Source organism: Rhinoraja longicauda, chromosome 13 (genome assembly GCF_053455715.1).
Source record: "Rhinoraja longicauda isolate Sanriku21f chromosome 13, sRhiLon1.1, whole genome shotgun sequence".
NCBI lineage: Eukaryota > Metazoa > Chordata > Chondrichthyes > Rajiformes > Arhynchobatidae > Rhinoraja > Rhinoraja longicauda.
Window position 1 is genome coordinate 22,419,196 of NC_135965.1, and position 14,267 is coordinate 22,433,462.

The following is a 14,267-nucleotide window of genomic DNA, read 5'->3' on the forward strand; positions in this document are numbered from 1 at the left end:
CCTATCCATGTTCTCCAGAGATGCTCCCTGACCTGCTGAGTTGCTCATATGCCATAGGAGTACAAGTAGGCTATTCAGCCCATCATTGTCCCATTAGGGCGGCACAGTGGCAGAGTGGTGGAGTTGCTGCCTTACTGCGCCAGGGACCCGAGTTCGATCCTGACTACAGCTGCTGTCTGTGAGAGTTTGTGCGTTCTCACTGTGACTGCGTGGGTCTCCTTCAGGTGCTCAGGTTTCCTCCCACACTCCGAGTACATTAATTTGCTTCGGTAAAAATTGTAAATTGCCCCTAGTGTATAGGATAGTGCTAGTGTACTGAATGGTCGTTGGTCAGTACAGACTCTGTGGGCTGAAGGGCCTGTTTCCATGCTGTACCTCTAAAGTAAATTAAAGAGTGTACTCCAGCACTTTGTGTCTTTTTGTAAGCCAGCATCTGCAGTTCCTTGTTGTTTCTTCGTGTGCAGCTGCGGTTTCTGAGGGAAAATGTGCTTTATTTAAATCCCGGATTTCTCCATTGATCAGATGCAGGGATAAAGCAGAAGATAGGCAACTTACTTTTGTCTGCACAGCCGCTCTGCTGCCTCCAATCGCCCAGCAGAACGCCAGCTGCTTCACAGGCTTCTTGCGTTTGAGGCAGCAGAAATTATGTAATGCCCTCCAGCCAGTGCAATGTGCTGTTGTCAAGGGCCGTGAGGTCTACCCCTCCACCAGGGGGACAGAGGACAGTGCAGTCGAAAATGATGTGCTGCGCTGTTTGCTGGTCTGTTCCACACATGCAGGCTGCTGATGAATGCAACCCCCTCCTCTCACCTTAAAGTTATGCCTACTAGTATTTGACATTTCCACCCTAGAAAAAAAGGTTCTGACTGTCTACCCCATCTATGCCTTTCATCATTTTACATACTTCTATCAGATCTCGCCCCAACCCCCGGCGTTATAGAGAACACAGTCCAAACTTTCCTAACCACTCCTCATAGGTATTATCCCTTAATCCAGGCAACATTCTGCTAAACCTTTTCTCTACCCTCTCCATGCTCAACATAATCCCAAGACTTGTTCCACCCAGTCATTCCTTCTTCTACCAGGTCCCGTCTGACAGATGATACCAAAACTTGAAAGGACGTACCACCTGTAAGTGCGGAGTAATTTCTTCTCTGTTTTCAGGCTTCTGAACGGTCCTTCCATAAGCTAGGGTGCTACCTGATTCACCTGTTTCCCATTGCAGACATAGGACATTGTCCATGGTCCTGAAGCGCTACAATGCTGAGAAGTATATTCTACACTCTATATATCTTCCCCTATGCTCTACCTATTGTAGTTGAGTTGGACTTGATTGTAACTATGTATATGACTTGATTGGATCGCATGCAAAACAAATCTTTTGCCTGTACCTCGGTACACGTGACAATGATAAATCTGAACCTCAACCTATAGGACTTTATTCCTTGAAGCGCAGGAGGCTCAGCGGTGAATTTATAGTGGTGTATAAAATCATGAGGGTGATGTTATTATGTGGTTATGATGTTACTGGAAGATGTAAAGGAAGAGGATTAAAGTTAAAGCTGAAAAACCCCAACCTAGAAGGTGACACACTGAAAACTGGAACAAACAAGAAAACTGCAAAGTTCTTTGTCTGGCATGCTCGCGATGGGCAGAATGGCCTCCTGCTATGCCAGGAATTCAACCATTCTGTTTCACTCCAATAAAAAGCAGCACAATGAAGGTCCCAATGAAGGTGTGTAGCTTCGTGCCAGTGACCCTTGTAACTTTGCAAGAGGTGATTGCTGGCTGCGCAGACATGATGGGCCGAAAGGCTTATTTCCATGCTGTATCCAAGGTAACTACTAAAGTAAAGTAAATCAGTTTGAAGAAGGGTGCCGACCCAAAATGTCAAAATAACCTTTTTGTTACAAATTACAGTACTGGGTATGGTTAATAGAACAATATAAAAGTATGAGAGACCCTAAAATTATAGGGTAGGCAGTCAGAACTTTTTTCCCAGCATGGAAATGTCAAATACTAGAGGGTATAGTTTCAAGGTACATAAGTATTAGATCAATGGGCCCCAACTGCGTAGGCGCGGACCCGTTGGGTTCCCATTGTGATGTGGAACACTCATTGACGTCATTGTGACGGAGGTATTACTGCGCAGGCGCGGCTGATGGGCAGGGCAAGCGGAAAAGGAACTTATTAAAGTTTAAAAAGTGATTACAAAATTTTTTAAAGTGAAAAACCTTTAAAATATAACAACCATTTGAACCGCAGGCCAATGGTGAGTAAGGTGGGCCTCAAATTGTTGCACTACTGTGTACCGTTTTGGCTGTATTTCGGGAACAAACGAGAGTTTTAGTATATAGATAGATGTGCGAGGCATGTTTTTTTTACACAGAGGGTGGTGGGTGCCTGGAACGTGCTGCCAATGGTGGTGGTGGAGACAGATACAATAGTGGTGTTTAAGAGGCTATTACATAGGCACATGGATATGCAGGGAATAGAAGAGTGTGGATCATGAGTAGGCAGAGGAGATCAGTTCATCTTGGCATCATGTTCGGCACAGATATTGTGGGCCGAAGGGCCTGTTCCTGTGCTCTACTGTTCCATGAAAACATTTACTTTCAATACTGACTTAATTAATCAGCTAGCAACAGTTTCCATCGATGGGAAATGGAATTAAAAAGCAGATTAGCTAGTATATTTTTACTAGAAATATAGAAAAACTGAACTCAAAGCAGTCTTGAGGATTCAATGTCTGAAACATCTTGACATTTCACAAATGCAATGACTCAGTGGGTCCCACGAACAATAACATTTATGCAGTCGTGGGTCTGTATTTTATTCTTTTCGTACAATCACTCACCTTGCATCTGGCAGCCCAGAACTCCATCCCATATCCCACATATCTCATGCAGTCCGCAAGCCGTGGTTTTACAGAGAGTGACGTTGTTGCCCATGCATTTACAGCGCTCCGTGCAGTTTTCATATGTGAGCCAGCTTTCATACCTCTGAAACAAATCCAACAAGATGACACTGTTAAAGCAAATGGTTCAACGTGAGAAATAGCTGAATGGTTATACATTTGAAGGTTGAAGTTTAGTTCATTGTCACGTGTACCGAGGCAGAGTGAAAAGCTTTTTTCTTTGCGTGCTCACCAGTCAGTGGAAAGACTGTACATGATTACAATCTAGCCATTCACAGTGTACAGACACAGAATAAAGGGAATGATGTTTCGTGCAAGATAAAATCCAGTAGAGTCCAATTAAAGATAGTCTGAGGGTCTCCAAGACGGTAGATGGGAGGTCAGAACCACTCTCGAGTTGGGGATAGGATGCTTCAGATGCCTGATATTAGCTGGCAAGAAATTGTCCTTGAATCTGGAGGTGTGCGTTTTCACACTTCTGTACCTCTTGCCTGGTGGGAGAGGGGACAAGAGGGAGTGACCGGGGTGAGAGTGGTCCTTGATTATGCTGGTGGCCTTGCCGAAGCAGCCTTGTAGTTAAAAAGTCAAAGAGTCGTACAGCATGGAAACAGGATATCATTTCATTGGCACAGAATAAGGTGGCCATTGTTTACTCACAGATCAACCAAGCGCTACGAAAGGAATCGTGCTTCTTCAAGCCCAAATAATTTATTATTTAAATAACATTAAAAACAAATCTGTCTGAAAAGTATTTCTCCTTGCCATTTTATTGGATGTGCTAACCGAAAGGCTGGCCAGAGGGAAATCAGATGTGCGTTTATCCGACAGGACAATCTCGGGAATCAAATCAAGGTGGGGGGAGCAGGGATGGACACTGAGGCAGGTCTGTAGTGTTGAGTTTTGCTGCGCAGGTTGGTGGAAGCATGTTTTTCTGTCGTAGCAAACAACAAAGAAAAGTTCTAAAAGAGTCATTTAAACCCAAAACATTTTATGTTCATTTGGAGACTATGAGTGATCTGGATACGAGGGACCTCAAAGACTATCCCCATCTCTGGACTTTGTCCACCCACCCATCAGCCAGCACTTTGTGTCTATCTGTGCTGCTCTAGGGTTGTTGGACAACGTTGGGCCACATTGCGTTATTGACCATCTCCATGTTTCTGGCGCAGAGTCCATACCCAAGAAGCTTCACGAGCAGAAAATCCAGGCTTGGGAACCCACCAAAGGCCACAATGTGGAGTAGCAGAACGGGGAGCAACGGGAATCGTATCTACGTTTTACTTTTTAACCAGCCTCCAGTGTAACTGCTGTCTGTCTTTGATGCTGACAGAAGCACTAATATGTTCAGTTTCTCCAGAGATGCTACCTGACCTGCTGGGTGTCTCCAGCGCTTTGTGTGTCTTTCTTTTAAATGCATTTTGAATTCATTTATATTCAAGCAACTTGTGTGATTATTACAAGCAAATGGATTTACCTGATAATATTTGTTGTTGTGCTCACAGCCACACTGACTGTTCGGAATACAGGTGTCTCCACTAAGAGTGTATCCAGGGTCACAGAAACATCCTTCAACAGATGGTAGAAGACAGCTGTCAGGTGCAGATGACTCCATGCAGGTAGTGGGACAACCTGTGCCACAAGTCTCATAGTGGCTACCACTAGGACAGGTTGGTGCTAAAGAAAGCATGCAGGTAATAAACAATCACTTCTCTTCACTTAGTGTAGCTTATTCAAAATAATTGTGGAGTCATCCAACATATTATGTCATGCACAGAATGTCATACATTATTCCTACAGTGTAGGAAGGAACTGCAGATGCTGGTTTACACCAAAGATACACACAAATGGTGGAGTAACTATGAGGGTCAGGCAGCATCTCCGGAGAAAAGGAATAGGTGACATTTTGGAACCCTTCTTCAAACTGAGACTCTTCCTGAAGAAGGGTCTTGACCAGAAATGTCACCTATTCCTTTTCTCCAGAGATGCTGCCTGACCGGCTGTAATACATTATCAGTCTGAAGAAAGGTTCTGACCCAAAACGTCAGTGATCCATGTTTTCCAGAGATGTAGCCTGGCTTGCTGAGTTACTCCAGCATTTTGTGTTCTTTTTGATTAGTAGCATCTGTTTTTCCTTGTTTTCACATAAAACAGCACAGGAACAAGCCCTTTGGCCCACAATGTCTGTGTTGAACATGATGCTAATCTCCTCTTCCTGCACATGATCCATATCCCTCCATCCCCTGCATATCCATGTGCCTATCTAAAAGCCTCTGAATCGACACTATCAGATCTGTCTTCACCACCACGCTGGCCGAGTGTTCCAAGTTTAGTTTAGAGACCCAGCATGTCTCTAAATGGAAACAGGCCCTTTTGCCCACCGAGTCTACTCTGACCATCGATAATCCATTTACACTAGTTCAATGTTATCCCACGTTCTCATCCACTTCCTACACACTAGGGACAATTTGCATGTGTGTATGTTTGTAGTGGAACTCCATGTTACCCCATGGTGATGTTCTTCCATCGATAGCAAGGGTAGTCCCTTTCACGTTTTGGAACTTTGTGGCCAAACACAAACTTAGCATGGGTCAGCATGCTGTTGCTGAATATATCCCTTGATAACACTTCAATGATTTTACCCATTACTTCATTACTTTTCTGATGTTCCAAAATAGTCTGAGAGAATATTAAGCAACTAAAGATTTTTTTTGATTTTTGGACAGGGTAGAGATTGGCAATGTACTGCAGAGTATAACTTACAGCATGACGTGTTGTTTCTCCATTCTACACACACTCCTGCTTGTGTGCACAAGGCAGCATAGGTTTGCAGGGCTAAACAAAGTGTCGTCGACAGCCCTCCGTCAGCGCACACATCGTAGACACAGTTGTCAAAGTAATTCTTGGGAGGAACTTTTGCGTGGCATTCTTTAAATAATCCTGAAAGAAAAATATTTAAATTTAAATCGGAAATTTCCAATTCAGAACGTTATTCCAGGCAACCAAATTTAGAAAAAAAGGCACAATGAGTTTAGTTTAGTTTATCGTCATGCGTTCCGAGGTACAGTGAAAAGCTTTTTTATTGGAGTAATTCTGTGGGTCAGGCAGCAACTCTGGAGAACATGGATAGGTGATGTTTCAATCGGAACCCTTGTACAGAGTCTGAAGAATGGTCTTGACCTGAAATGTCACGGAATCTCTAGAGATGTTGCCTGACACACTGAGTTACCCCAGCACTATGAGTCTTTTTTTGTAAACAGGCATCTGCAGTTCTTTGCTTCGACATTCAACATTTTTTAAAGTTAGAGCCACAAGGAACTGCAGATGCTGGTTTACAAAAATAGGCACAAAGTGCCGCAATAACCTTTGTCTAAAAAAAGTCCCGACCCGAAACTTTGCATATAAATGTACTCCAGAGATAGTACCTCACCCACTCCAGTACTTTGTGTCAATTATTGAAGTTAAATGTGTAAAACCGAGTGGGAAGCTTTGGAATTATGTTGCAGAATGATCCTGTGGTTTATTTGCATTTTGAACAAAGAAAGTATTTTAACAAGCAGAAAGCTTAATTGCTTTGACTGCATTAAACTAGGTAATCGTCCCATACACGCACAGTTATTTTGCACTTCCATATTTCATAACGCATTGATTAAACTGGGGTTAATTTGAGGCAAAATTCTGTTTTGTTAGATTTCATCAGGGGTGAGAGGATTTAATGATTTCAAAATGTTCTCTAAAGTGGGATAGAAGCAATGGTTCAATAGGAGTAATAGCCAAATTCATACACAGAAATATGATATGATAACAAATCCTCTTGCTCTCCCCTGCTAACTAATTCCAAGGAGGGGCATCCTGGCAGTCAAAGAGTCAAGGAGCACAGAAACAGGCCCTTTGGCACAACACATCCATGCTGACCCATCTAAAGTAATCCCTTTTGCCTGTATTTGCGACATATCCCTTGAAACCTTTCCTATCCATGTACCTCCTCTGGGAGCTCGTTCCATATTCCCACCACCCTCTCAGGTTCCGATTAAATCTTTACACTCACACCTTAAACCTATGTCCTCTGGTTCTCAATTTCCCCTACCCTGGGTAAAAGACTCTGCAATCATCCTTTCAATCCCCTTCATGACTTTATATACCTCTACAAAATTTAGTTTAGTTTAGTTTAATTTATGAATCATATAAACTGGGGTACAAATCTTATTTAGTTTTCTTTTGTAGAGTCATATTGCGTGGAAACAGGTCATTCGGCCCAACTTTCCCATGCCGACCCGATCTACACGAATCCCGCCTGCCTGCAATTGGCCCATATCCCTCGAAACCTTTCCTATCCCAGCACCTGTCCAAGTGTCCAGGGGCTGAGTCCGGTGGGTCCCTTCAAACAAGGAAAAGGATGTCACCCCAGGGGCCACATGAGTGGTAGGATATCTATCTATCTATCTATCTATCTATCTATCTATCTATCTATCTATCTATCTATCTATCTATCTATCTATCTATCTATCTATCTATCTATCTATCTATCTATCTATCTATCTATCTATCTATCTATCTATCTATCTATCTATCTGTCTGTCTGTCTGTCTGTCTGTCTATCTATCTATCTATCTATCTATCTATCTATCTATCTATCTATCTATCTGTCTATCTGTCTATCTATCTCCTACCACTATACATATATATAAAACCAAAAATGTGCAAACATATTTCAGATAAACTCAATGTTTATGCATTCAATGGTGTCATTGAAAATATGGTACCATAATGGGTCAATGATGACATTAAAAAAAATCTTTACCTTGTCCATATATATATATATATTTTTAAATATATTTTTATATATTTTATTCTGAATAAAGTTTATTAGTAAAAAATATCTTGTCCTCAGATATGATACTGTAACTTAAATTACTCAATCTCTCCGTTAGATTCCAACTACAACATATTTACGCACATTCATTATTCTGCTGAATTAGAATTCTTAACCAATGGCTTATTTTCCATTTTCCCATGAAATCTCTTGTGCTTTCCATAAATAAGGAGCGTGTCTTGTCATAGTGAGAATGTCTATCTTTTTCTCAGGGGTGAAAAATGTACTGAACGGCAGGTCGTGGACAGAAGAAATCGCTTCATTGAATTGCAACAATTGAGTTACATCCCACAATTATCAGCTTGAGATCATTCTGGGGATTGTCTGGTTATAGGTTTTATGTACGTTATCTGTGGTAACTAGTTGCTTCATTTTTTTATGCCTACCTGTTGGATCTGTAATCATCCCACAAGCAGTATCATTTTCTGCATTCTCCTTATCAGCTGGGTCACATTGAAATCCGCTCCCGCCATGATTACACCTAAATTTGCAAATAAAAGAAACAAATGCAATGAGAAATATGTGCAGGTCGAGGTGTCAGTGGTGGGCCGCTGGAGACCCTGCAACAGCCTGGGATTCCATTAGAGTGGCTGCCGCTCCAAGATGCCGAGCTCGCGGACCGGACACGGCCTTCAGCGGCACGGAACGTCAGAGCAGTTGTGGAGAACATCGACAGCATTGCCTGGCCTGTCCGACCCCTTCAACTCCGACCCAGTGCCGCCACCAGGAACGCGGGCCTTTATGGCCAAGATAAGACTCTACATTTTTAACAACTTTGAAACTTCAAGGGTACAAAATGGCATTGAAAATGTGGTGATTCTTGTATATTGCCTCAGTGCAATCGACTATCTTAAACTCTTGTACTTAAATATGATTGTGCCTATGTCCGAAGAAGGGTCTTGACCCAAAACATCAATTGGTGGTAAACTTACTCAGTTTCTCCGTTATCGACTTGCCAACTCTCTCCAAGCATATTAGAGTCTGCTGCAAAACTGCCATTGGGCATAATAATGTCATCATCAGGGTTATCGTTGGAGTTACCTAAATAATACAAAAAAAAGTTTCCATTGATCGTTTGAAATTTGCTCAATTCTTGATGACAGTATGCTCTGACAATGTCTTTTCCGTTTCTAATGTTTGCAATAATGCTGTTGGAAATGTGCTGCACAGTGGTGCAATGGTAGAGCTGCTGCCTCACAGCACCAGAGACCCAGGTTCGATCCTGATCTCGGGTGTTGTCGGCACGGAGTTTGTACGTTCTCCCTGTGACCGTGTGGGTTTCCTCTGGGTGCTCCAGTTTCCTCTCACATCCTCAAGATGTGCAGATTTGCAGGTTAATTGGCTTCTGTAAATTGTCCCTAGTGTGTGGGATAGAACAAGTGTGAATGGGGTGATCGTTGGTCGACGTGGACTCAGTGTGCCGAAGGGACTGTTTCCAAGCTGTATCTCTAAAACTAAAACAAAGTATTCTGTGACAATGAAGGGTTCCTCCCTGAAATATCTTTTCCATTTCTAATGTTTTGCAATAATGCTGTTGAAAATGCTTTAATACATAAATTATCAACAGATTACGTCAAAATAGATTTCTCGGCACTGGTTGAAATATAACGGCATCTGGTGCAAAGTAAGTCTTTCAGCCATGGAATAATCCAGCTCTGAACCACATCCTTTAGCCCACCGTGACCACGATTATGCATCCAATTACACTAATCGCACACTAATGCCATTTTATTTCTGCCACATTATGATCAATAACTTTCTGACTCTACCACTCACCTATACACGAGGAATAATTTTAAATGGCCAATTAACCTACAAACCTTTCAGATGTGTGAAGAAACCCACACAGTCACAGGGAGATCGTGCAAACTCCACCAGGATGGAACCCTGGATTCTGGCTCTGTCAGGCAGCAGCTCTAGCTGTTGTGCCATTGCACCACTGGTTTGATAATTATTTAGTAATGAATATCCAACAAATGTCACCAGTAACATGTTAAGAGTAGAAGAGTCCAGTAAACATCATTCTTTAAAGAGATACACACAGGGTGACAGGCGGATTGGTAGCATATGGAATTTATTATTTAGTGCTAAAAAAGGCATGTGGCCTACTTGTTTTTGTAGGTCGGGCATTCAGTATAAGAGTGAGGAAATCATGTTGCAGCTTTACAGGACTTTGGTCAGGCTGAATCTGGAGTATTGTGTGCAGTTCTGGTCGCCCCCAATACAGGAAGGATGCGGAGGCTTTAGAAAGGGTGCAGACGAAGTTTACCAGAATGATACCTGAATTTAGAAGTATTAGTTACAGGGAGAGGTTGGACAGACTTGGATTCTTTTCTCAAAACAGTTGTTTGGCAGTTAAAAATGAATACCACTCCTACATTTAAAGACATAAAAGGGTATGCATACACTCGGTGACCATCAAAGCATTATAAGAAAAGACACAAAGTGCTGGAGTAACCCAGTGGGTCAGGCAGCATCTCTGGGGAACATACAGAGGTGACATTTCGGGTCAGGACCCTTCTTCAGACTGATTGTGGCTGGAGGAGGGAAGAATGCTGGAAGAGAGGAGGGCAGGACTGGTGAGTGATTGGGAAATACAGATGGGAAGAAAGCTGGAGGAGAGGAGGGGCAGGACTGGTGAGTGATAGGTGCATACAGGTGAGGGAGGTTTTTGAATAATTACAAGTATGGGCTTACCACACAGACCACAAAGCAGTCCAGAATATATGGACGGCACAGACACGTCTACATGGTGGTAACCATCAAACCTCACCAACAAGCCAAAGTTAGTCTCCAGTAAAACGTAGCCACCGCTTATCCGTACCACCAGAAGGTCCGTGATCGACACGGGCAGGTTTACCCATTCTCCATTCAGCTATCGAACAGAACAAAAATGCCACAATTTATTTAAGAGCAAGGGATCGCAATTAAATAATCCCAATCTACATCAACAATTTTCACCTGACCTTAAGAAATAAAACGCAGGGCAGCACAGCGACGCAGCAGTAGAGTTGCTGCCTTACAGGGTCAGAGACACGGGTTTGATCCTAACTGGGGGTGCTTTCTGTACGGAGTTTGTACATTCACCCCGTGACCGCGTGGTTTTTCTCTGGGTGCTCTGGTTTCCTCCCACACTGCAAAGACATGCAGGTTTGTAGGCTAATTGGCTTCTGTGAATTGTCTCTCGTGTGTAGGATAGAGCTGGTATACGGGGTGATCGATGGTCGGTGCAGACTCGGTGGGCCAAAGGGACTGCTTCTGCGTTGTATCTCTAAAGTCGAAAGTAAAGTCTAACATAGTCTAACAGTGGATGTAGTGTATCTAGACTTTCAGAAAGCCTTTGATAAGGTCCCGCACGGGAGATTGTTGACTAAAATTAGAGCACATGGTATTGGGGGTAGGGTGTTGACATGGATAGAAAATTGGTTGGTAGACAGGAAGCAAAGAGTAGGGGTAAACGGGTCCTTTTCAGAATGGCAGGCAGTGGCGAGTGGAGTGCCGCAAGGCTCGATGTTGGGGCCACAATTGTTTACCATAAATATTAATGATTTGGATGAGGGAATTAGAAGCAACACTAGCAAGTTTGCGGATGACACAAAGCTGGGTGGCAGTGTAAACTGTGAAGAGGATGTTGGGAGGTTGTAGGGTGACCCTGGACAGGTTGAGTGAGTGGGCAGATGCGTGGCTGATGCAGTATAATATAGATAAATGTAAGGTTATCCACTTTGCCGACAAAAACAAGGAGGCAGAATATTTTCTCAATGGAGTTAGGTTAGGTAAGGGGGAGGTGCAGCAAGACCTGTGTGTCCTTGTACACCAGTCACTGCAAGTTGGTGTGCAGGTACAGCAGGCAGTGAAGAAAGCTAATGGAATGTTGGCCTTGATAACAAGAGGATTTCAGTATAGGAATAAAGAGGTTCTTCTGCAGTTGTAGTGGGCCCTGGTAAGACCACATCTGGAGTATTGTGTACAGATTTGGTCTCCTAATTTGAGGAAGGACATCCTTGTAATTGAGGCAGTGCAGCATAGGTTCACGAGATTGATCCCTGGGATGGCGGGACTGTCATATGAGGAAAGATTGAAAAGACTAGGCTTGTATTCACTGGAATTTAGAAGGATGAGGGGGGATCTTATAGAAACATATAAAATTATAAAAGGACTGGACAAGCTAGATGCAGGAAAAATGTTCCAAATGTTGGGCAAGTCCAGAACCAGGGGACACAGTCTTAGAATAAAGGGGAGGCCATTTAAAACTGAGGTGAGAAAAAAAAAATTCACCCAGAGAGTTGTGAATTTGTAGAATTCTCTGCCACAGAGGGCAGTGGAAGCCAAATCACTGGATGGATTTAAGAAAGAGTTAGATAGAGCTTTAGGGGCTAGTGGAATCGATGGATATGGGGAGAAGGCTGGCATGGGTTATTGATTGGGGACGATCAGCCATGATCACAATGAATGGCGGTGTTGGCTCGAAGGGCCGAATGGCCTCCTCCTGCACCTATTTTCTATGTTTCTATCAAAACGTGTCCTGTCCATTCCCTACGCAGATGCTGCCTGACCCACTTGAGTTCCTCCAGCACTTTGTGTCTCTGTTTTACCCAATCTCCAGACTGATCATGAGTTTAAAAGCTGAGTGCTAAGGTATGTACTGTAATAGTTTTGAAAAAAAATAACCCTGAATAAAAATACTCACCTGGACTTTACGACCTTGCATGATTGAAACTGTGTTGTTGTGTACAGCCACGTGTACGGATTTAACGTAGGACACTTTGGTGTTGGCCCCTCTATGCTCATTTGTTGCTGACACATCAAAGTAAGGTAGGCTTGAAGATGCAATGCACAGCTTAGAGAGCACGTACGTGCACGTTCCCATGAAGTGATGAACACGCGTGTCGAACGTGTTGTAGTGAGGATCTCCTGAGGCACTGCAAGTGGCACGAACTGTAGAGAAACATTTAACATGTGAAGTATTGTCATCTACCAACCTATCTCAGTCTTCCACCATAGAGCATCTATCTGAACATATCTGAGCATAAAGCCGTGCAGCACAGGAACGGGTCCCTTGGCCCACAATGTCCATATCGAACGATGCCAAGTTAAACTAATTGCCTCTGCCTCCACATGATCCATATCCCTCCATTTCCTGATATCCATGTGCTGACCTAAAAGCCTCTTAAACGCCACTATTGCATCTGCCTCCGCCACCACCCCAGCAGAGTATACCAGGCACTTACTATCCTCTGTGTAAAAAAAAACATGTGCCACACTTCTCCTTTAAACTTTGCTTCTTCTTCTTGCGTTTGAGGCAGCAGAAATTATGTAACGTCCTCCAGCCAGTGCAATGTGCTGTTGTCAAGGGCCGTGAGGTCTACCCCTCCACCAGGGGGACGGAGGACAGTCCAGTCGAAAATGACGTGCTGCGCTGTTTGCTAGTCTGCTCCACACACACAGGCTGCTGATGAACGCAACCCCCTCCTCTCACCTTAAAGTTATGCCCTCTAGTATTTGACATTTCCACCCTAGAAAAAAAGGTTCTGACTGTCTACCCCATCTATGCCTTTCATCATTTTACATACTTCTATCAGATCTCGCCCCAACCTCCGGCGTTATAGAGAACACAGTCCAAATTTTCCTAACCACTCCTCATAGGTATTATCCCTTAATCCAGGCAACATTCTGCTAAACCTTTTCTCTACCCTCTCCATGCTCAACATAATCCCAAGACTTGTTCCACCCAGTCATTCCTTCTTCTACCAGGTCCCGTCTGACAGATGATACCAAAACTTGAAAGGACGTACCACCTGCAAGTGCGGAGTAATTTCTTCTCCTCTGTTTTCAGGCTTCTGAACGGTCCTTCCATAAGCTAGGGTGCTACCTGATTCACCTGTTTCCCATTGCAGACATAGGACATTGTCCGTGGTCCTGAAGCGCTACAATGCTGAGAAGTATATTCTGCACTCTATATATCTTCCCCTATGCTCTACCTATTGTAGTTGAGTTTGACTTGATTGTAACTATGTATATGACTTGATTGGATCGCATGCAAAACAAATCTTTTGCCTGTACCTCGGTACACGTGACAATGATAAATCTGAACCTCAACCTATAGGACTTTATTCCTTGAAGCGCAGGAGGCTCAGCGGTGAATTTATAGTGGTGTATAAAACATGAGGGTGATGTTATTATGTGGTTATGATGATATTGGAAAGATGTAAAGGAAGAAGATTAAAGTTAAAGCTGAAAAACCCCAACCTAGAAGGTGACACACTGAAAACTGGAACAAACAAGAAAACTGCAAAGTACTTTGTCTGGCATGCTCGCAATGGGCAGAATGGCCTCCTGCTATGCCAGGAATTCAACCATTCTGTTTCACTCCAATAAAAAGCAGCACAATGAAGGTCCCAATGAAGGTGTGTAGCTTCGTGCCAGTGACCCTTGTAACTTTGCAAGAGGTGATTGCTGGCTGCGCAGACATGATGGGCC

At 43.3% G+C, this 14,267-nt stretch overlaps 1 protein-coding gene across 1 annotated transcript in view; it reads right to left on the reverse strand.

Moving 5' to 3' along the window:
• The window catches only part of LOC144599054 (IgGFc-binding protein-like), a 188,162-nt gene that overhangs the window by 98,427 nt on the left and 75,468 nt on the right, over positions 1–14,267 (reverse strand). Inside the window, exons 45-51 of the mRNA XM_078409777.1 lie at positions 12,478–12,725; positions 10,485–10,662; positions 8,720–8,828; positions 8,174–8,268; positions 5,678–5,854; positions 4,392–4,591; positions 2,858–3,002 (exon numbers count right to left, since the gene is read on the reverse strand). Of these exons, the coding sequence (XP_078265903.1) occupies positions 2,858–3,002; positions 4,392–4,591; positions 5,678–5,854; positions 8,174–8,268; positions 8,720–8,828; positions 10,485–10,662; positions 12,478–12,725 (1,152 nt within the window). The remainder of the gene's footprint in view (positions 1–2,857; positions 3,003–4,391; positions 4,592–5,677; positions 5,855–8,173; positions 8,269–8,719; positions 8,829–10,484; positions 10,663–12,477; positions 12,726–14,267) is intronic.